This window comes from Calidris pugnax, unplaced genomic scaffold (genome assembly GCF_001431845.1).
Source record: "Calidris pugnax isolate Ruff unplaced genomic scaffold, ASM143184v1 scaffold54, whole genome shotgun sequence".
NCBI classification, from domain to species: domain Eukaryota; kingdom Metazoa; phylum Chordata; class Aves; order Charadriiformes; family Scolopacidae; genus Calidris; species Calidris pugnax.
The window spans coordinates 4,155,935-4,179,550 of record NW_015090864.1 but is presented as its reverse complement, the minus strand read 5'-3'; the positions used below and the strand labels follow the sequence as shown (position 1 = coordinate 4,179,550).

The 23,616-nt window shown below is 48.7% G+C and overlaps 1 protein-coding gene across 2 annotated transcripts in view; it reads left to right on the top strand.

The window, feature by feature from the left end:
- The first annotated feature begins 22,960 nt into the window (after positions 1-22,960).
- Positions 22,961-23,616, top strand: part of LOC106889782 (mitogen-activated protein kinase kinase kinase 3-like) — a 61,420-nt gene continuing 60,764 nt past the window's right edge. For both annotated transcript variants that reach the window (XM_014945191.1, XM_014945190.1), the window contains exon 1: positions 22,961-23,045. In XM_014945191.1, coding sequence (XP_014800677.1) covers positions 23,042-23,045 — 4 coding nt within the window. In that variant the 5' untranslated portion in view covers positions 22,961-23,041. The remainder of the gene's footprint in view (positions 23,046-23,616) is intronic.

Below are 23,616 nucleotides of genomic sequence, written 5' to 3'. Positions count from 1 at the left end.
CGGGTCCCCAGGAAGGGGGGCGGTGGGTGCGGGACACGGAGCGTGGGGGGGGAATTTACCCTTTGGGGATTTACCTTCCCCGGCACAGCCCTCGCCTGGTGCTTCGGGTGAACTCTTTTTTCCCAGGTTTTTGGCTGGGGGAGTCAGCCTGTCCCTGCTGGGGCTGTAGGAGAGGGAGTGCTGGGATTAGACCTTGATACAGAGGGTCCCATTATGGGGATGCAGTAAACTCTTGAGCTGGTGGCTTGGGTCCGGCTTTGATGGCTTGTGTCTGGCTTTGGTGGCTTGGGTCCCTCTTCGGTGGGAAGCCTTAAGTCCGTGCCAAGGAGCTGTGGGAACGCCTGGCCAGCCCTCACCCATGAGCAAAGTCCTCCCCGTGCAGAGTCTGTCCCGAGCGGTGAGGATGGATGGAGTGAGCGGTGAGGAGGAGGAAGGCTCTGCGGAGGGCACGGACCCCCGTGGATGCAGGATGCTGGGACCCGAGTGGTGTGAGTGAGTGACCGTGCCGGCCGGTGGAGCTGGGAAGCTGGGATTTCCACCTGGATGGAGCGAGCGGCTGTCAATGGGGGAGCTGTGCCAGGATTTGGGATGATGCTCCGGGAGGATTTGCTCCCTGGGCGGGTGGGGAGCTCGGCGGAGGTGGGAGCCCTGTGCCAGCAGCAGTGGGTGTGCGCCGGCTGGCTGGCCAGGTCCTGCACGGCAGCCAAACGCGTCTCTCGCTGGCCCCGACACAGCTTGGAGAGCAGTTTCCCTCCTCCTCGGCTGCTGCTTTTATCCTCCTCTTCAGTTCCTGTCTTGTAACGCAGTGGTTTTTGGAAGTGGACCCGTTCCTGGTCCGGTGCAGGGTCTGCACGTATGGCCAGTGGCATAGACTGAAAATCTGGGTCTGGCTTGGGATTTGTGCAGAATTTGAGTGATCCCAGGGATTTCCAGGGTCAAGCTTTTTCGCTTTTTTGGTGAGCGCGAGCGGTTTGGGGGAATTGCCTTCTGTGGTACCTTGTAAATTTATTTCCAGTCCAGCACGTGCAGTTTGATGCAGCTCCGTGCAGGATTCGTGCCCGGAGTGTGGCTCTGGGGTTCTTCAGGCGTGTGGGAGATGGGCTGCATCTGGGGGCTTGCCCGTGGCTACCTGCGTCTTGTGATACCTGTGTCAGACTGTCCAGTTTCCAGATCCCCTAATTTGATGTTAGTTATAACTGGGGGTTCAAGGTTCCCCCGGGCTCCTGCAGATGGGGGCATAACTCTGCAGCTGGGCACAGTCCTTGCCCTAGGAAGTCTTTGCAGCTTGTAAAAGCTCCTCTGTCGGAGGCAGGGGCGAGGCTGGATGGGCTGCCAGCCTGGTGGGATGTGGATTTAAAGGCTCTTTTATACCTTCCTTCTCTAAATGGGTTTCGGTGCTGCAGTTTTTTCTGTGGGTCTTAAATCTCCATCAGAAACCCACAGCTCTGCCCTGTCAGTGTGTGCTGATAGGCGATGCATTTCTTTTTTTGGAGGCTGTTAGAGAGATGTAGGCTGGATTTTCATCCAGGATGGGGACACTGTGTCACGAAGAGCCGGCGGTTACAGCAGCCAGAGGAGTGCAGTCTTCTCTCCATCCTTTCCGAAACATTGCTGTTGCTTGATGATGCTTCCCGCTGTCAGCGTGCGGCTTGGACTCGATGTGTTTTCTGAATTTTCCTATTGGGAAGATGGTGGTGTGTCTGGGTCCCTGGCAGAGCTGTGGGATGGAGAGTGCTGCCGTGGCACGGAAGGTGATGTGCTTCCAGCCCTGCTCTCCCCAGCCGGACGTGGGAACCAGTGCGAAAGCTGGCAGGATCTTCTGTTGTGGTTCATCTGGCCCTGCCTGCATCGGAGACCTGCTGGTGGAGGCTAGAGGGAAGTGAGTCAGGGTTTGCTGTTAGAAGGGATATCTTTTATTAGACTGCTGGGTGAACGCAGACTGCCTTTGGAGCGTACGAGACTGTCTACACGCAGAAGCAGCAAACCTCAGGGCTGAGATTTAGGAGGGAGCACTTGCTCTTGAGTTTACCTTGGCTCTCCTGATGGAGGAGATCATCTGAAGGAAAAGGGAGAGAGGGGGGGAAAAAAAAAAAGATTCAACTGCACTTCAGCCTGTACAATTCATCTGGTCCAAGGAAATGTGTTTTCTCTCTACAAATCTCTGGACTCTTTTAGATCCTGAGATGCAGCACGGGAGAGGGACACGCATCCCACGTGCCAGGCTTTCTTGGGAGGTGGCTGAGCCCTTTGTGGCCCGGCTCCCACGGAGGGTGGCTGCAGGGACAGTGCTCACTGGTGCCTGACGGCAGCAGGAGGCTGCTGGGCTCGGTGGCTTCCACTCCCTTCTCCGCACATCTCGCTGGCCGAGCTCACAGCAATGTGCAGAATGTCAGCTGTGCACCAGGGGGACGGAAAATGCATTACGGAGCCATAAGGAGGGGAATATGGAATTCCAACTTTTTTCTTTCTATTTGCTCAGATGCTTTTCAGAACAGCTATAAATGGCCCACTGATCCTCAGCCTGGCGGGTTCACCCTCAATCCCCAGACTTCGTTTATCTTCCTGCTTAAACTCCACGAGGGGAAATGGGTGACAAGGCATTTTCGGTGAGTCCCTCAGGGGAGCAGTTCACCATCCCTGCATGTGGCTGTGCACGCCGGGTCAGGACTGTGTTTCTTCCTGGCACCTTTTCTGTCTTTGCCAAGTACGATGTGAGATGCAGAGATAACAAATGTCATCTCTGTTGTGCCTCTCTCTCCACGGGCTGGCCCGGTACCCTGTGCAGTGTGAGCCTTCCTCTGATGTGGTCAATGCTGTGGTGAGCACCAGATGGACAAGACAAGTGCTTTTCTGTCCGTGAAGGCATGAGTGAGCACACGTGAGCGTGGATATGTGGGCATTTCTGTTTGTTTTCTGTCTGTCTCTGCAATTCGGATCTGGTCTGGCCAAGTAATCTTCCTGTTAGTCACTAAAATGCCAGCAGTGTCCAAACGAATCAGCCTGTCCCAACTCATCTGTAATGATGCAAGCAAGAAACAGCAAACATCTCCCTTAAAACGGATGCTCTTCAAAGCCACTGGAAAGCTGTTCTCTGCAGAAAACTGATTACATGGGAAGGGAGAGCAAGAGGAGAACTCTTGTAGAGGGGCTAGTGGAGAGTTTTGGGGCTGCAGGATAGGGGTACATGGCCCCCCTGCTTTGTTTCAGCCCTGGGGCTGTTGCTCCAGGAGCTTTCCCTGGACCTACAGAGCTTGGGGCCAAGCTGAGCCGGGGATGGTGGAAGATGGACCATCAGCGTGGCCTGTGGTGGGCACTTGTGGAGGTGTTTGGTCCAAAGCTGGCTCACCCGGTGCTGCAGTGGTGTGGTGGAAGGGTTCAGTGAGCTGGGGGTATGTGGGTTCATGGTCGAGCCCTGTGGCTACTCGCAGCTCTTCTCCCTGCTTTCCCCTCTCTGTGACCCAAGGTGGGGACATGCCATTGCATGTCACCACTGTATCTGGTCTCAGGTCCCAGCTTCTGTTCCCAGGGTGCTTGAGACATGGAGGGTTTGACCTGGACCTTCTGAGGCTTTTAGAAGTCAAGGGTGAAAGTTATACCTGTACCCCCCTAAAACAAGGGGGATTCAGCTCCCAAATCCATTCCTCAAATGCTTTTTCCTACCCTGGAAGATCCTAATATAAATGTTAGTGGAGACCAAGGGACTCTAAATTTAATGAGAATCCACAGTAGGCTGGAGCCTGTTCTGCTTTCCTGAGTTAAAACCCAGGTTGGCCACCGTTTTCTGCAGAACTAGTTGTCAGTTCCGTAGAAGCTCCCCTAGTTTTATACTTTCCACTCTGCAAGGTGATCGGGGGCACCTCAGGAAGGACAAGCCAGAACAGGAATGAGACCCAGGGTGGAGCTGAGCCTGGGGTTTGGCTCGGCACCGTAGAAGGTGCATGGGACAAAGTCCGGTCGGTGATGCGTGCCGTGCCCGGCAGCACGGGCCAGATCCTGGAAGGAGCCGGCCAAGCTACGGCATGGGCTGCTGTGTAAGCAGCATGTGTGTGGGCCAGGTCCTTGGAGGGGGTGGGAGGACGGGTTGAGGTGTTCAGGTAGTGATTAAACACCAAATTGCTTGAGAAAATAGCCCTGGGTGGGTGGAATAGAGGCGCTCTGCAAATCTACGATGGCCAGGAACTTGCATGCTAAATTACAAAAAGTTGATTGATAGCTAGATGATTCAGAGGAAAAACGACTCCATACAATTGCTTTGGGAAAATAATTTGTGGGATAATTCTTTGCAAAGGAGGTAGGAAAGTCTTAAATCCAACCCTGCTGAGGGTGTTTGTGGCCTCTTGCAATGCTTTGTAGTAGGACTCTAGTAGGACTGTCCTGGGGTGATTGTGGTTGCCTTGTCCCCATGAAGGTGTTCCTTGCACAGTGGCTTCCAAGTGCCCACAAATCCCCAAGGGACTGGTGAAAATTTTGCACATAACAGTTGTTAGCCCGACGATCATGTGCAAGAATGAACCTTGTGTTATGCTACGCGTTCTGTTGATGCTGGTCTCGATGCAGAGGTTTGGAAGAAGACTTTGGGGTATCTTCTGAGATCTGTCCTTGTATGTGGAAGTCCATCGTGATGAGAACAGTGGATTATTTGGATTGCTTGGTGCTTTTGCGATACAACCTGTTTGGGTTTTTGTGGCTGAGCAGAGATGGGATCATTGTAGTCTAGTTGTAAACTGGAAATAGTGCAGCACCCTCCGTAAGAGCCTAAAAAAAATTATCTAACAGATGTTTAATCTCTTCATTGGTGATGCCCTGTCCCAAGGCATGAGGTCCCTGCAGAAGGGTGGTGGACTCAGTGTGGTGAGCACGTGTCTCGAGGAACGGGGAAATCTCGCCTCTGATCTGTCACTACTTGGGGAGTGCCCTGGGGGGGGGACACGGGACTGTCCCTTTTTTGCATGCTGGGTCAGTGCGGTGTCATCGCAAAGGGCGGCCGATAGCGCTATCTAGATAGAGCTGGGTGATGCTGATGGGCTGATAATAACTCTGCTTGGTATCTGCAGCAGAAATATCGTGGTTGCTGTGGCTGGAAGGAGGTGTGTGGGCTGGGATGGTGGGGCAGAGCGGTCCGGGAGTGTGTAAGTGATGAATAACCAGTACTTGGAAATCAGAGAACATAGATTTTGGGCTTGCTTCTGTTGAGGTTGGTCAAGGCGTTGGTGTAGTGTGGAGCTTGTTTTGCTGAACTGATGAAGCATCCTTTGGTAAAGACACCGGGCTGGGCCAAGCTCCTGGAAAGCTTTCCTTGCTGATGCAAGGCGCTCACTCTGCAGCCTCGATGCCTTCTCTTTGCCTTTCAGCACAAAAAATGCACCACTAATCCCTCTGCTGCAATCCTTCTGCTGGCTTCCCGCTTGGAGAGCAGCTTTTGGGAAACCTGAGCACCCGGTTTATAAACCAGTGGAATGTCTTTGCTGCTCCTCAGTCTTAGTCCCCCCAGTGCCAGCACTAACAAAGTAGCAAGAGTCATTAGAGAAATATGCAAGATATTTCAGTTATTTCTCTTTGGATGGTGCTGGTGGCAAGTGAAGGAGATAAACAGAGACAGTATTAAGCAGTGCGTAGCTTATTGCATCACTGGTTTTATTGAAAGGTTCAAGGTCCAGCTCTGAATGTTGTTGGTTCCTGGGATAAACCCAGCAGCAGGGTGCATTCGAGCTGCTCCAGAGCTCTGCTGTGTTTTGCCAGAGGGAAAAGGGTAGGGAAAGGTGCTCTCACTGCATATTCCTTCAGAACAGTGGCTGCAGGGAGGCAATTGCAGTTCCTTGGAAGAAACATGATGAGGCAAGTCCTGTCATGCTTCTCTCGAGTTTTTACTGGAAAACTCTGCTCTTGGTTTCTCTTAACTCCCAGGAGCTGCTCCTCTGGTGGTGGAAGCCAGGGGAAGCCCTGCTGACGTCTCCTGGTGCAGCCTTCTCGGGTGTTGAGGCTGGGAGAGGACCATCAGGGCTGCCTGGATGTGGGACCCCGCAGCCCGGGTGCTCTCTCCTGCTCCCCATCCTCAGCTTGCACTGGCTTTGCTGGCTGAGAGGATCTGCTTCGCTGGTGACTTGGGTTGATGCCTCCTTGCTCCCTGTATTGTGATATGGTCACTTTTGGCTGTGCTACCTGGGGAATATGAAGTGCTTCTGGATGCTGACTTGAGTCATGAGTGGCTCCAGTGAAAGGGCAGCTGTGTTGTTATCTACATAGCCTGGTGGTGGCCTCTGTCTGAAGACTGGCTTGGCTTCACCTCGCTCCACTGAAATGATCTCTTGAGCATGAGATTTGAGGAACCATGGACGCTTTTGCCTATTTTTGTTTGGGGCGGGGATGCTTGGTGAGGCTCTCCATGGTGCTCTCCCCAAGGTGCTGCAATGTTAAAGATGCGCACGATGTGTCACTGGGTTACCTGGCTGATGACTCAAGAAAAAAGAGAGAAAATGTTTAATCATCACAATATTTCAGCAACTTCACCTACAGCATTACCGGTCTGACTAACATCCGCTGCGTTACCTGGTCAGCTTTGGGATGGGGCCATAAGACCTGAGGATGTGTGTTCTGTTTGCAGGTCTCCCCAAGGTGCTGCAATGTTAAAGATGCGCACGATGTGTCACTGGGTTACCTGGCTGATGACTCAAGAAAAAAGAGAGAAAATGTTTAATCATCACAATATTTCAGCAACTTCACCTACAGCATTACCGGTCTGACTAACATCCGCTGCGTTACCTGGTCAGCTTTGGGATGGGGCCGGAAGACCTGAGGATGTGTGTTCTGTTTGCAGTTTGTGTTATGGGAGGTGAGACCAAACCTTCTGGACCCAGCACAAAGTGCTGGAGATTGCTTGTAACTGGCTTCATCTCTTGAAGGGAAAGCTGGTGACAAGCTAGTTCCAGTCTTGGTTGATGTCCAGGAAATCCTGTGCAAGGCAACTTGCCTCCCAGGAAAGCGACTGGGCTGTCCCAGGGAGATGGTGTGGCACACTCAGCTTTCATCCTGGACCACCGCAGAGTCCCAAAGCTATTGGGGACTTAGATGAGATGGAGCAAGACTTCTTGCACCCAGTATTATTACTATCCAGTATCATTACAGGGGAAGCCAGTTTGCCTTTCGTAGCGTGCATTGCCAGAGAGGTGCAGTTTGATGTCTCACCTCTGCAGGAACTTCTCGGGCAGTGGTGGCACTGTGTTGACTGTAGGAGTCTCCACGATGATGAAGGTGGGAGGTGTGTGTGGGATGTGTTGGAAGGGGTCTCCCCTTGCTGCAGGGGGAACCCCCCACCTCCCTGACCTGTCTTGGGCTGGATTTCCTCAACCTCAGCCCTCAGTTGTGATGGATGGGTGCCTTGGATATGTATGGTTGAAGAGCTTTAGGTTGCACCAACCCTGCTATCTGCATGGCCATGTTCAGGAGGGCTTTGAGTGGTGCCCCTGCAGTAGCCTTCCTCACCCAGAGAGTGTGGTAGGAAAATTATAAATATATATATATAAATATATATTTTTTAGAAGCCTGATTTTCCCATTGCAGTGCATGGCTAAATTGCACATAGATTTATTGCATGAGTCTTGAGGTGGCAGTAGACACAGCGATGTTCTGTTCAACCCCAGAACCTGCTGGTTCTTAGCTTGCAGCCCTGCAGAAATGAGAAGAGCAAGCAATTTGGTCAGGGTCTGATGAAAGCTTAAGTATATTTTTCACACATCTGTGCGGGCATCGAGTCCGGTGGGTACATGCTGTGCAATCTACTGGACCCTTGGTTGGAAGGGGTCTGGTGGATGAAGCATCCTGCAGTTCTTCCTACAAGCCTGCTTGCCCCAGCGTTGCCTTTTGGGCAGGCAGGCAGCAGGTTTCCCCTCTGCCCTAGCTCGTGGGAAGAGCGTGGGTAAGGGACTTGCCTCCTTCTCACTAATCCCTGCCTCCGTCTGTCTCTTCCCCCTCCATTTGCTGCCCGTAGGAGGCATCTCTGCCAGCTTTCAGAGCACGGGCTGGGAGGTGGGGTGCTGAGAAACACCTCCTGCCACGAAGGAATCAAGATTCTGGGGAATCCCGGCTACTGGATGCTTTGCTAAATGCTTTTATAGGACACGCTTTGTGGCGTGTCTTCTAAAACCTCCTGAGAGGTGAAGTTGCTGTGAGGCTCTATTTTTGGGGCAGTCTCTGACGTAACCTGTCAAGAAACGGTCTGCTCTTTGACTTATTACTGAAAGTCTGGTTGTGGGTGGGTGACCAGTTGCTTACCTAGCATTACCAAAGCAACGAGTTGTTGCTTTCCATGACTCATGAAAATGCACTGTAGCCTCTCTTAAGAATGGCTGAGATCATTTTTTTTGGCTGGGTTTGGGCATCTGGTTTCCTTAGCAAATAGCAGTGGGGGTGGGGGGAGGGAGGGGGATTTCCAAACTCCCTTCTTTGTGTGTGAGATCTGGGGTTTTGAGTTTGCATAATAAAATACTTCATTTGAAAAAAGGGGGGGGGGACGACACACGGGGAAAAGACCTGTAACTTCCACATCTGTTTAGTTTTTGTAGCCTGTCTCATTTAGTCATGTTTCGCCATAGAAAGAGGAAAGGTACTAGTAACATTAGAAGAGCTGCATGCTGTGTTTTTCCTCTTAAATAAGCAAGCGTAGAAACATTATGGGTGGTATTTTTCTTTTAAAGCAAAACCTTCTGGGGAAGGAGGAGGAGACGCAGAGAAAATTTTGCAAGCAAAATCATAATTGCATCATTTTATCTTTTTTTTTTTTTACTGATGTTTGCTCAGATGGAGAGCTGATTCTGTAGCGATGCAGCGAGGCAGGTGTTAGCAAGAGGTGTTTCAATGTTTGGTCAGTCTGATTTGTATATATATATTTAAAATAAATATTTGTTTGTAGACCCTCGCTTTCTGGTTCTGTCTGCACAGTTTAAAGGGAGCAGCACTCACATCCCTGAGAACCAAGAGCAGTGAGATTACTGTTAACCAGAGGAGAATCAGAGGGGTGATAGCTTTGGGTAGCAGGAGGTCCCCAGGTATTTCAGCACCTCTGTGACCAGATTGCAGCAGCCTCTGCAGCATCTTGCCACCCTTCAGAGGCACCGGAGAGTGGGCAGAGAGGAGGGATGGGAAATCCTCAGTAGGCAGAAGGTATAAAAGCTTCAAATAGAGAGATAACACAGAGTGGTGGGTTTAATGTGCCTGTGCCTTGCAGGTGGTGGAGGGAGCGAGGGTTACAGAATCACAGAATCTTAGTGGTTGGAAGGGACCTCTGAGATTGAGTCCAACCACACAAAAAAAAAAAAACAAAAAACCAAACACCAAACAAATACAAAACACACTACACTAAACACCCACCAAAAACACTGCACCCACCAACTAAACCCCACACTCAACACCTCACCATAAACCAATAACCTTGGGCACTAGAGCATGCCCTGAAGAGCCATGTCTATATGTTTCTTAAATACCTCCAGGGATGGTGACTCCACCACCTCCCTGGGCAGGCTGTTCCAGTGCCTGACCACTCTCTCAGTAAAGTAGTTCTTTCTAATATCTAATCTAAATCTCCCTTGCCGCAACTTCAGCCCATTTCCTCTGGTCTTGTCGTTCGTCCTTTGGGAGAAGAGGCCAACACCTGCCTCTCTACAACCTCCTTTCAGGTTAGGCTTGTTAAACACTGTGTGCAGCGACGTTAGCTGAGTTCAGGAATTTAATAGAGGTGGACCAACCCCTCGTGCTGTGCACGTTCTCTGCCAGTGCTTGGCTGTGGTTAAATGCCCCGCTGGGGCAGGCAGAAGCGTGTCCAGGGGTTGCTGCAGCAATGGGTGAGAGCTGCAGAGGGGCAGCAGCAGGTCTGTGCTGGGAACAGCAGGAACTCAGCAGCGTAATAGCCCGGCCGTGGGCCAGGGGTGAGAGGGAAGAGTGTGACTCAACAGGTATGCATTCACTTCCTTGTAATCTCGAAGCTGAGATAATGCAGAAACCCATGAACGTTTGCCAAGCGAGAGCAGCGAGGCTTCCGTTGTGTGGAAGGAAACTGGTCTGCGATGCAAGAACAGCCCACTTGCTGCCTGCACGGCTGGTGAAAAGCAAACCCTCGCTCCAGGAACGGCACCGTTGAGCTCAACTCGGGGCCCTGGACGTAGGGTACCCCTTGAGGTTGGCTCTGGGCTGGCTGCCTGGGCGAGCACCCTGCACCAGAGGCTGCTGTGGCCGCTGTGATTTCTCAGGTCCTTCCTGTTCTCCTTCTCCTCTGAATTTCTCTGCATCTTAGTTAGCTTTGGGCAGAGTGGGTGAAGACCACTGGTTGAGTCAGAAGGGTAGCGTTTACCCCCTTTTTCCATGGCTATGATGTATTCAATGCACGCCCCCAGAGTCTTCTAGATCTTAATAATTTTCTTCCATGCAAAAAAAAGGAAATAAATGTGACCTGCAGGCTTCTTTTCGTGGTGCTTGTGGATGTTTAAATGTGGGGCCAAAGTTTATTAGTCTGAAGTGATGGCTGGGTGCAGCCCAGGCACCTGTAGTGCTGTGGAGAGCTGAAGCAGTGCCCCAGGACTCAGCAGCAGCACGGGATGAGCTCTGCAAGAGCCAACAAAGGCTTTTTCAGAAGCTCAGGTCCTGATTTACAGACTAATTACTACCACAAGGTATTTCTGCTGGGCAAGACCCATCAGTGGCTGTAAATCCATTAGTTTTGGTGAGTGGAGGGTGCCAAGAAATGAGCTGATGTAGCTGACTTCCAGGGCATTACCCAGCTTGATGATGGATAAAAGAAGTGGAAGCAAAATTTGGCAAGCTGTTCTGCTGTATCAATTAATCATTTAGTTATTTTTAACTACTGTGCCTTCGTTATGCATCGGGAGACAATATGCTCTTTTGACTAGGGAGGCCAGCATCAGGGTACCTCAAAGTTTCTAAGCAGGTGTTGCAGCGAAAGCTGTATTTTCTCATCTGTAACTTAGAGAGGGGGATGTTGGACCCCCCCCCCCCCCCCATCCCAAGTTAAGTCATTCCTTGCCCAGTCTAAGGTTTCCAGTGTACAGCGTTGGAGGAAAAGAATCTTGGATCACATTCTTGCTTCCAAAACATGATTAATTAAGATTAAAATAGTGATTTTTAAAATAAATGGTTTTTTTTTCACTTTTTGTTTGAGCATTTCAAACTTCGTGACTTACACTTCTTTCGTCAACTTTTGACATCTACAAGGACTTCTTTTTAACTATAAAAAAAAAAAAGGAAGCGTGGATTCTGATGTAATCATGTGACTCCGGGAGTCGAGTACTTACGAAAAACACTGAATCCTACAAGAGTTGGCAATGCTCAGGGTCATCTTGTGGTCCAGCAGCTGAACTAGAAGCAAAATCTTCTACTGCTGACTCCTTTCGCAGCGTTGCTTCCTCATCCCGTGGTGTCTGTCTTGTTGCAAGAGGCCCAGATTGTGTGACTTTTGGGGTTTTTTTTACGCTGTATGCTTTTTTTGTAAATTTATATGGTAAAAGTCTTTTTTTTCTTGCAGAGGAAGAGTTGCAGATCTGTGATCCAGAGGCTCTCGGTTGCCCTTTGGATTATGTGTGAGGATGGTCTCTTGTAGAAACCTTGCAAACTGGGAGCATGCTTTGCTTGAACGTGCTTTGGAGATGCTGGAACAACTGGACCTTTCTCTGTGTGACTGCAGGTCTTTGCAATTTAAAACGAAGAGCCAGCCTTGCTGGTGGCATCATCAACGCTGATGCAGATTTCACTGTAAGCTCTAGCTACTTAAGGGTGCTTGTAAGAAAGTTGGGGCCAGGCTTTTCAGCAGGACCTTTGCTTGAACGTGCTTTGGAGATGCTGGAGCAACTGGACCCTTCTCTGTGTGATTGCAGGTCTTTGCAATTTAAAACAAAGAGCCAGCCTTGCTGGTGGCATCAATCAACACTGATGCAGATTGCACTGTAAGCTCTAGCTACTTAAGGGGGCTTGTAAGAAAGATGGGGCCAGACTTTTCAGCAGGACCTGTTGCGATAGGACAAGGGATAATGGTTTCAAATTAAAAGAGGGAGGATTCAGACAAGATTTCAAGAAGACATTTTTTACACTTGCGATAGGACAAGGGATAATGGTTTTAAATTAAGAGGGAGGATTCAGACAAGATTTAAAGACATTTTTTACATTGAGGTTGGTGACACACTGGCCCAGGTTGCCCAGAGGAGGTGGTAGATGCCTCACCCCTGGAAACATTCAAGGTCAGGTTGGTTAGGGCTCTGAGCAGCCTGATCTAGTTGGAGATGTCCCTACTCATTGCAGGGGGGTTGGACTAGATGACTTTAAAAGTCTCTTCCAACCCAAACTACACTATTGTATTCTATTCTGTACAATCTAAGCTGCACAGGATTCTCTTCTCCCAAAACCATTTGCTTCCTTGCATTTCCCTTTCTGCGGTGGTTGAGGGGTTTTTTTGAGCTGTTTTCTGGCAGTCTCTCATGGGAGGCTCAACCTGGCTGGTTGATGGAGAGGATGGTTGATGCCTGTTCTCTTGCCAGCCCCCTCTCTGCAGGAGTAGCTGGAGTGCCTCTCCACCTTGGACAGGAGCAGGCTCGAGTGCTCAGAGAAGCACAAGGACTCTGATAACAGAGAAATGAGGTTTCTATGCTGCTTGTGGCTGCTGGGACAGGAATAAGGGGACTCAGTCAGGTGCCTTGGAACTTACCGAAGGAGAAAGCCAGGCAGATGCAAGTCCTCCTGTGCTTAACTCTTCCCCAGGGTAAGTCCTGTTAGCATGAGGGAAATAACAGCCTGAAAATGCAACATCTTCAGAGGGCAACGCTCTCCCAACGCAGGCAGGGAAGCAAAGCCAGCGTGTTTCTTTACAACGTGGGAGGTATTTGTCCCGTGACTAAGCATAAAAGTTAAAAGATGGAAAAGGTCCTATTAGATCATCTCGTCCACCTCCCCGCTGGCGTGCAGTTTTTCTCCCTGAGGTATATTTATTAATAGGCTGGTGGGGAGACAGGAGGAGTTTACTCGGGGTGCTCTGGAAGAGCAGCAGCCAGCCTCTGCAGGTGAGGGACTCCGCACACACGCGCGCGTGACTTCACTTGCACGTGCCCCAGTTGCTTGCAGAAATAGGATTATGCAGTAAAAGGGCCCAAAAGCACTAAACTTGACATTCTTTGCATGCTTGGAGCCTTCTCGTTGACTTGCTGGGCCTCAGTTTGTGCGGGCGTCAGCTCATCTTTTTTTAACACTCTTGGAATAAGCTAATTTTACTTTATGATGGAGTAGGTGGTTTGAAAGCTAATAATAATAGGGGAAAAAGAAATTAGAAGCCTTTTGGTAAGGAGAGGTCAGCCAGCTAGACATCTGCACAGCTGGCCTGGGCTCTGTTGGCCATGATGTATGACAGTGGTGTGTGAAGACTCCCGGAGGGGATGTCAGAGAGGTGCAGGTGGAAATGCTATTGCGATGACAAACACTCCAGTGCTGGAGTTTCAGGCCTGAGCTTGGGGACCATCAACACTGTTTCGTTTATTACTCCTCAGTAACCATGGCAAGGCCTCACGGATGCGTACTTTTTTTTTTATTTTATTTTATTTCACACTCCCTGATCTCATTTGCAGTTCAGAGCACTCAGCATCTCCCAGACCGAAATCGCTGAGTGGTGAGTATGAAGGGACGGGTTCTGTCCTTAACTGATTCAGGGAAGAACTAGAGCACGTGCTGAGCACAAGTAGGGGACAGGAGCAGAAATTTGCTATCTAGGCCTGTGCTGAACTGCTTTCTGATGTTGAGACTGTGTTGGCTTTTGCATTTGGGCTCACTCTGCTGGCTCCAAGGGTGTCTCCTGGTCAACACCAGTGTGAGATCAATATTTAGGATTAGACACCAGGACCGTTCTGTGGTGTAGGTGATCAACCAAGCCTGCTCTGCCATTAATGAGATGTTTTTGCTGGTGGTGGCACTGTGTTGAGCCCCTGGGGCTGTGCTGTGGCATGATAATCTGTTTCCTGATGCTGTGGTGTATTTTGTGCCATTTTCTGGAGGTGCTGTGGGACACGTCTTGGCTAAGTGGTTGCTTTGTTTAATTGGGAGAAGCTGTCCCCTAGATCCAAGGAGGGTAGGAGCTGGGTGTTCCATGGTACAGACCATGTCCCTGGCACTGATGGTTTTTTCTCTTGGCATGTTGTGTGGAAGTGACAGTATCGCAGATGACGTTTTCCAGGAAAACTTCCAACACTTGTAAACGAGCTCTGAGATGGGCTTTGCCTCCCTCCCCTCAACCAGACATCTTCTAGGGAGGAGGGAGTTGGAGCAGGGCACAGTGCGTGCAGGGAGCAAATCTGCCTTATTATTATTTAATTTAGAGAAAACTTGGTCTAAAGATGTAAAAAGCAATTGCAAGTGATGTCTGGACACTGCCTCTCCTCATCAATTAGCAGCATTAAAGGCTCAGCAGGGAGCATTAATTAGAAAACCGAAATCTTTCCATTGTGACAGCCTTCTGGTTTCCATTGAAATGCAGCTGAAGAACTGGGAAGGCTTCTGTATTTTGTTTTGATATGCAGGCATATGTTCTTTCCATCCTGGAAATTAATTCTGTCTGTCTGTAACGGGGCCGTGGGAATCAATATTGAGCTGAACTGTATTTCTCCAGAGCTTTCTTCCAAAAGTAGTTGACTGTTTCCCCACTGTGCCTTAATAAGTGACTTGATTTTGGAGCAGCTGAGCAACTGGTCTTCCACTGGTTTGGAGGTGGTGTATGGCTGCCTTGGCAGATCAGGGCTGGCCCACAGTCTCTCGAGGGTGATGGGCTTCTCTCTTCTGAAAATCTTTGGGTCAGACTTCCTCTGAGATGGCTGAAAAGGCCCACAGCCTTCTGCTGCCTGAGACTTTCCATTGCACTGCACCAGGCTGGAAGCTGTCAGAGAGGAAATTAGTCATTGCTCTGCCTCCCTTGCAGACTTGGCCTTGGTGAACTGTTGTGCCCTCAGCCTTACACTTGGCAGTGCCCTAAGCTGGATTTTGAGGCAAGATCTGTCAGTCTCCTCATCTTCTCTTCCCCACCACTGGGCTTGGAGAGCGAAGGGGAGCCAGTGCAGCAGCCACGACCTGCTGCCTTGCGCTGCGGGAGCAGGTCACCATTACATGATCATAGAATCACAGAATGGTTAGAGTTGGAAGGGACCTTAAAAATCATCAAGTTCCAACCCCCCTGCCCTGGGCAGGGACCCCTCCCACCAGGCCAGGTTGCTCAAAGCCCCATCCAGCCTGGCCTTGAACCCCTCCAGGGATGGGGCAGCCACAACTTCTCTGGGCAACCTGTTCCAGTGCCTCAGCAGGAGAGGCTGAGGGAGCTGGGGGTGTTCAGCCTGGAGAAAAGGAGGCTGAGGGGAGACTTTGCTCTCTACAACTCCCTGAAAGGAGGGTGTAGCCAGGGGGGGGGTCAGACTCTTCTCCTGAGTCCCAGGCAGTGGGACAAGAGGAAATGGCCTCAAGTTGCACCAGGGGAGGTTCAGATTGGATGTTAGGAAAAATTTTGACACTGAAAGGGTTGTTAAGCCTTGGAATGGGCTGCCCGGGGAAGGGGTTGCAGTGCCCTCCCTGGAGGTATTTAGAAGACAGGTTGATATAGTGCTTAGTGACATGATTTAGTGATGTTTTTTTACCAGAGTGAGGTTGATGGTTGGACTAGATGATCTTAAAGGTCCCTTCCATCCTGGACAATTTTGTGATTCTGTGTGCTCAACCTGTGAGGCTGCGTGCGTGTACGGCCGTGTGTTGCCCACTCTGGTTACTGCATTGTTGATGGCTCATTTTCTATTGTGTTCAGTCACACATGAAGCCAAGTGTACTTGAGTTCACGTGATACAACAAATCAAGAGGACAAGGAGAACAAAACCTCTGAGAAAGCTGACTCACGTGTTTCTGTTTCATAACCCCTTCACTACTCCACTGGTGGCATGCACAAGCCAGGAGCTTGTGGAGACAGCAGTGTCCTGGGGCTATGCAGAAACCTGGTTCTTCTGCCCCAAAACACAGCATGTCTTTTAATTTTTGGTTGCCACCAAGCACTCCCCCTGGTCTAGTCTTGATCCAGAACTGCATGGCAGAAGTGGCATGAGCAAGAAAAGGACCTTGCAAATTCTGCAGTGGCTCCAATAGGATGAGGAGTAAGCGTTTAAACTGAAGGAGGGCAGATTTTGATTAGCTATCAGGAAAATAATTTTCACTGTGAGGGTGGTGAGACACTGGCACAGGTTGCCTAGAGAAGTTGAGGATGCCCCATCCCTGAACGTGTTCAAGGCCAGATTGGATGGGGCTTTGAGCAACCTGGTCTAGGGGAGGGTGTCCTGGCCCAGGGCAGGGGGTTGGAAGTCGATGATCTTCAGGAAGGTCCCTTCCAACTTAAACCATTCTGTGATTCTTTGGGGCTGATCCTCAGGCCCTGGCCTCCCCACGTGTTGTGAAGCTCATGTTCCTTGCACACGAGGAAGGAGCAAAATAACCAGGTAGCTGCTGAGAGAGCAGAAAGGGGTCAATTAGTCCTCATCCCTTGGCTTCGCAGTCGATTGGAAAGTCATGTTGTGATCAATCAAATCTAGATGGGCTGCAGGGGTGAGGCTGTGGCTTGTTAAAGAGGAAGCTGTGCTGTGGGATGGCTGTGAGAGGGACTATCGATCGCAGCTGGTTGAAGGTAAATGGTGGTATACAAAGGCTGGTAGGACAAGTTGTAGGAGATAGAGGTGTTATCCTGTATTCTGTCAGCGGGATGTTGCAAGTGAGAGAAAGTGGGTCAGCGAGAAGGTGGGATGAGCATGAGAGATGATGGCACAGTGGCTTAAAACCCCTGATTTGGCCACAAGGTCTTGCTGCTCAACCAGGGAATGGGATGGACCTCCCTCATTCCTGGTCCAAAGTTTGCTCACTTAGTGTTAACCTCCCTGTTAGAGCATGCTGGACCAGTCATGAAGTTTGTGTTGCTTTTGATACTCTTGGAGGTCAAAGCCACAGAGACAAGGTTGGTTCCTTCCTGCCATTATCCTTGGGAATAACTGTGTGTCCCAGTCCCCGGTGCAGATGCCAGCTCTCAGGCCAGGTTCTTCATTGCACGGTGTTGGCTTTGAAGCTCTTTGGAGTAAAGATGTGTTGATGGAGGCTCTTTGTTCCACATGCTGAATAGCAGATTGGTGCTGTGCAAGTGCTTTTCTCCCAGTTGCTTTTGCCAGGAAAGATTTTGCTCCGAGACAAACGTGTTTCTGAGGGTGTGTTTCATCTGAAGGTTTTACTATCCACTCCTCCTTTTTGGTTTCTGCTCCTTCTTCTGAAAATCAAAAATAAGGCCACGAAAACCTGCAGAAGGAAGAAATTACAGTACTCTTCTGCATTGGCGTTTCCCTTATATATATATATAGGGGTGCACCTTCCTCGTTGTATTCACTTAGGAGGGTATGTTCATTGAAATCAGAGGGTTTCTGTTGGTGTAACTTGCATCAGGGTTTCTGGTTTTAGTTAAGTGCACAGATAACTGTCCGAGGACAGGAATTTGCTCTGTAAGAGGGGAAATGATGCAGTATAGTCCTTTCCTCTAGCACTCCTCTGGCTCTCCACCTTCATCCTCAGCAAGCAGGGCTGTGCATTTAAATAATCCTGGCTCCACAGGCTTCTGGGGTGATGATGGGTTGGTGATGAGGATCCTTTAGACTTTTGTCACTTCAGTGCCTGACTTAAAAATTTGTGTTTAAATGCAGCATCTGGTGATTCTGTGGTGGGGTTTGGGGTGTAATCAGGGTGTCTGCAAACTGGTTCAGCTCCACCAGCTGCTGGAGATGGCAGTTCCTCTGTAACAAGGAGAGATGCAGTTCTGGGCTGTGCAAACCTTGATGCGAGTAAAAAACCAAACAGGTGGGGACCACATGTGTTCTCTGGAAATTTGCTTTGCTTGATTTTCTGCTATAAATATATATAAAAAAATGTATTAACCTTGACCTGATAGGTCTGTGTTGTCTGATATTTTTTTTTTCTTTTCTGATTAGAGTCCTTTATAATAGTTTTGATTTGCTTCCTTTTATGGGTTTCCAGAAGTTTGAGATCTGTAGGCAAAATCAAAGATATTTTATATGCCAGTATAAATTACTGATTATTTAACTGAAATTTGGTAAAAGGATTATTACTGTAAAGCAAGAAAAGAATAACTAAAAATACAACTTCTTGGAGCATGCTGTCTGCAGTGTTTCATTTACAAAGTCATTTGTGAGAAGAGGAACTGTTGAAAGGGGAGAGATTTTAAGTTCTCAATGGCTGTTTTTAAAGGGCTGTTGTGGAGGTTAAGAGCAGGATTCATGCAGGTTTTTAAAGCTCTTATTCTACGTACACGTTGTGCTAGATTCAACGGGGTGGCTCAGGAGATTTTCCTTTAGAAGCAGCTGTTGAATACAGCTGGACTGGCTGGGTGGCTGACTGAGGGTATCCTCCATCGTGCACAATGGTTCTTAAGCATAGACTATCTCTTCTCCCAGTGAAATATAGTGCAAAAGATGCCCAAAAATGGGGAAAAAAACCCTCGACTGATGCATGTTCCTATTGAATTGCTTGTTGGCTCTCATGCGCTGTAGTTCCCAGGGCACTGGCTTGCTCCTTCCATGAGCTGTGCTGATGCTCAAATGTCTCTTCTTGCTTAGCAGCTGGATCAGTGCAAGCTCAGAAAAGCTTTTTTTCCTCTTCATCTTGGCTCGTGAAGTCTGTCCCTTGAGCCCAGTGGGGAGACACGCCTGCAAACCTGGTCTGGTTACACGCCTGTTTGCAAAAAGTCCATCCCAGTTGCATGCTCCTGAACATGGAATCATTTAGGTTGGAAAAGACCTTGAAGATTGAGTCCAACCGTAAACCCAATGCTGCCAAGTCCACCACTAAACCATGACCCTAAATGCCACATCTACAGAGACGCATAGTCATAAATGGCTACTTTTGGACTACCCTTGTGTGGCACATCCTTTGGATAACCTGAGTGGAAAATGCCATGAAAGTAAGCTCTTGTCTGAAGCATCACTGAAATTTAACTATTCTTTTGTGTAGTCTGAAATATCGGTTCAATTTCCAAGGCAGTTCTATGAGAACAAGGTTGAATGTTCTGTAGTGTCCTTACAAAACTGTAAGGATGAGGTTGAGATGATCTGAGGAAACCTGTAATATTTCAACGGTTCTCTCATTTGGTTCCATCTTTGCCAAGCCTGCAGGCTCTTTGTCTGAGCTATCAGCATGCAGACGTTTGTATTCTCACCATTAAAACAATCTCATTTGCTTTGCTGTTTTTTTTAACGCTACCCCAAGCCCTGGCCTCTGAAGCTTTTTGAAAATAACATTTACAATAATATTTTTAACAGTTCCGTAGTATACAAAACTCCAGCGCCCTGGCAGGACTCCCGGAAACTTGCTGAAAGTTAATGTGGTCAACTCTTAAAAAGGAGAGATTTTTTCCGCTTGACTCTTGCTTGTTAAACTCGCTGAGCCCAACATGTTGTTCCCTGCTGCTTGAAAAAACAAGGAAAGTCCCAATTTTAGCAATGCTAGTTTGAGTAGCTTTCCAGCTGAGCCACATTCCAGGGGCAACTGTGGCTTATTATTCTTTTTTTATGGTGGTGTGTCCCTACACCTTCAAACCAAAGTGTTAAGAGGTACTCGGGCCCAAATAAGTAGGTGCTGCTGTCCCTGGAAGGCTGGGGAGGATAAAATGAGATGCCACCACTTGTACAGCAGTGGGAGGAAGACATCCCAACTCAGGGGCTGTGTTTTATGATGGATGCTGAGTCTCTGGGGGGGAAGAACAGCCCTTTTTGGGGTAGGCAATACCTTAAATCCCATTTCAAGTCAATGGTAGGCTGCTGGTGGCTCTAGCTCAATGCTGGACTATATTCTTCCCAGTTTCCTAACCCTCATCTTACATCCTTCTTCCTAGTAAGTCTCTTCCAGTCACATTTTTGTCTTCTCTCACATCCAGGAAAACATTGCTCTTCTCCATCCTCTCCTCCCCTGCTTTGCCTTCCCCAGCTTAGATGCCCAGAGGTTGGAGTCACATCTAGTTGGGCACTATGTTGCTGTTGTCTGCCTTGAACTCAGTCTTGTTTAATCCCTTTCCAGCCAGGAGTATGGGGTGAAAAGGGAATATCTGGCACTATTTTGTTTTAAAATGGATTAATAACTTTGCATGTAGTTCTTATATGGATACACATACTCTGCACTCCTGTAGCCACAATGATGTCGAACCACTTTGGCTGCAGAATTGAGTTCAGCTCAGTTAAATCTAATCTTAACTTTCATTGCTTGTGGAGATGGGGTTTGTACACAGTGAGGTTGCCAGGGCAGTGGTTTGTAGATTGACCGTGGAGATTTAGAGTAGATCTAGAGTAGATTTAGAGCTGGTTCCACTAGCTATGGGAGCAGTGGAGTGTGAATGGGAGCCCTGTTTCAAGTGCTTGCTGGTTTGTGTTGTGAACTGCCACCACCTGAAGGCTGTGATGAGGGAGCTTGGTGGGAGGAGAAGGGGGATGCTGCTTTGAAGCACATCAGAGTAGAAAAAGGATTTTTCCTTTTTTTTTTTTTTTCCCCCCGCCTCTTATTTTTTTCCCTTTTCCCTCCCTGTTTTTTAAGGGAGATAATAAAAGGACAGAATTTGTACTAGAAACAGGAATTTGTCCTTCTGTAAAAGGAAGCTGCTGGTATGTATTTTTGGGAAGCCACGGAAATGGCCAGTGTTTGCAGTCCAATTTGAAGGCTGGCTGTCCTCAGGATTGAGGAGATCTGGTAAAATAGGAAACCTTTTTTCTCTTTTTTTTTTCTCTTTTTTTTTCTCTCGTGTATCTGTGGAGGCTTCCTGCACTGTGTACGGCAGCTGGTTTGCTCAGGAGAGCTGGGCAGTTGGGGTCTCAGGGGCTTGCTGTGGCAGAGATGATGGAGAAGAGCACAGGGCAAGGCTCTGCTGATGGAAGGGTCACCTGTTTCTCCAGGGTTTCTTGCACGGTTCCTGTAGGTGCATGCTTTCGTAGCTAGGTAGGGATTGCAAAGGTCTGGAAGGTGTCCAAAAAGCCATTAGAGAAATCTATTACACTGATGGGAGAGTTAACCAGGGCTACCCCAGGAATTTAGGGTTAATCCAGGCTATCTGCAGGTGGCCCTTGGTGCCAACTCTGCACGCGGCTTAATTACTGGAAGTGTCGCAACAACTTTTGAAAGCAAAAGCAGTGAAGATTTGGGCCGTTTCCTGCTCTTGTTATAATCAGATGGAATTTTTACATTTACTTTTTGGTGTTTCTCTGCTCTCTCTCGTTCCGCTGTTGCGTAGACCAACTGGTTCCTCCTCGAGATAGGATTTTAAGCCTTTCCAAGCCTGTTGGTTACTTCCTTGCCTCCTCCTTTGTCTCGCAAACGGACAGAGCGGAGTCCCAGCGGCCGTGGGCTCTTTGGTTAAATGGTGCTGTCCTGAGAGGAAGCTGCAGCAGCAAAAGGAACAACGCACTTCGGGGCACATGTACGTTTCTGCCTCTGCTGCTTTCTTATCGCTTTCCCTTCCTGCTCGTCTCTCTCAAAATAGGTTGGATAAATATCCTCCTGGTTGCCAGCACCGAGGCGCCGGAGCTGCAGAAAACCGTTATAATCCCGGCGTGCGATCATTCCCTTTTCACTTCAGATTTGTTATTGTGTTTAAATTGATTTGACTGAGCTGGGAAATTTTCAAAGTGCCTTTTTTCTACTGCTTCTGCCCAATCTGTGGTACATAACACTCCAGAATTTGTGTCTATGTCCTGGCGTGCACAGCTCTTGGTGACTTTGGGGCAATGTTGCCTGCAGTGACCGCAGGACAGGAGTGACTTACTCTCTCCGTACAAGTCTGAGGAAGCATCTGAGGTGTCCCTCCATTTACTGGTGCTTTTACACAGCTTTATGACCAAGAAATCTGTGTGCTTATCAGTCAGCTGAAGTGAACTGGTCTTTGCCGATCACTTCTATCGCATTGCTCTTTATCAGGTGCCCGTCTTGAGGTGGGTTATACCTTCATTGAGTCGAAAATAAGGTTTTCCACTAGTGAGCAGGGCTGACTCCAGCAGCCCCAGGTTTACACTCTTAAGTTTCTCAGTGCAGAAAACCTCACCCCTTCGGTGGGCACAAAGCATTGGCTCAATGCAACGTGTCAGGTAAATGAACCCCCTTTTGCATCAATTAGCAGATAGCCATGAGTAGCCCTTGGCAACAGGAAGAGACCCTGGAAGGGCTGAAAGGCTGAAAGAGGGCTGAAAGAGGGATGTGTGGGGTGTACATTGCTGTCGAGAACTATTCAAACTCAGGTTTGTTTTTGTTTTTCCTGTGTGGTCAGAGGAAGGGTAATCCAGCCTTGAGGAACCTTGGCTGGAATTTGGAAGGCCTAAGTTTAGGTTTCTGCTTTGACACAGGCTGCCTTGGGACTGACTTTCCGTGTCCTGCTGTTGGTCTGTTCCCCAAGTGAGTGTTATTTCATAGGGATGCTGCAAAATGTAATGTGTTAAAGATAACATAAGGGCTTTGAGCAACCTGGTCTAGTGGGAGATGTCCCTGCCCAGGGCAGGGGGCTGGAACTAGATGATATTTAAGGTCCCTTCCAACTCTAACCATTCTATGATTCTGTAAGTCTACATTAAATAATGTAAAAATCCATTAAAAGTGTAATGTATTAAAGATGGTCTGTTCTTAATAAAAGGAGACATGTGGCACAAGTATAACATGGTTACTCCAAGATTTTAAAACCGTAAAGGTACCAGGTTTGTTACCTTTGGGGCGTGTAGAGGAGGGCAGACTCCTGATCTCAATTCCTAACTAATGGTTCTCCTCTTTCCTCCAGCCCAGGTGATGGTGGGGAAATGCTTTGTGAAGGGTGGTTCTGTTCAGTCACTGTCTCTGTTGAAATGTCAAAATTAATCTGTAAACTCTGTGTATGTTTGTTATTACAGGGTGGATGCTTGAGAGTGGAGGATAAGGTACAAGTGTCTGGGACCGGTGGAATTGGAGGCCTGATGTAGATGGAAAGATGGGTAAGAACCGGATTATGCTGAAGCAGTTAATTTTCTGCAGCCTGCTAATTTTGGTTGGGGCTTCCAAGCATGACAGCTGAGTGGGAGCCATTGCCAAGATGGTCTGGCTAAATATTACGTTGCTTTCTAATTTTTTTTGCCTTCCAGTGGTGCCAAAATTGGACACACTTTGTTGTTACTGTCAGTGTAGTCTGGTGGGTCATGTTCTAGATGGAGCCTCTTCCCAGGTCTGCCTTGTATTTCTGGGCAGAGCATCTTCATTCCCTGTATCTCTTCTTCCAAAGAAGCTTCAGTCTCAAACAGAGCCTCAGTATATTGCTCTTTTAGTCGGTGACCTGCATTACTTGCACCTTTTCCATCTTCTGCTGGAATAACGGAGTTGTTGTGTAGCGATGCCCAGTGGTGCTGACGGAGACTTTTTTTTAAAGTGGAGATTATATATAGCTCTGGAGGTACTTAATGATCTTGGTCCTGTCTCTACTGCTAAAGAAAATTCATTGTGTCAGAAAGTGAAGTGGAAGTGCTAGACTGTCTCAGTTTTAGCATGTGAATAATCAGGCTGGTGGTGGTG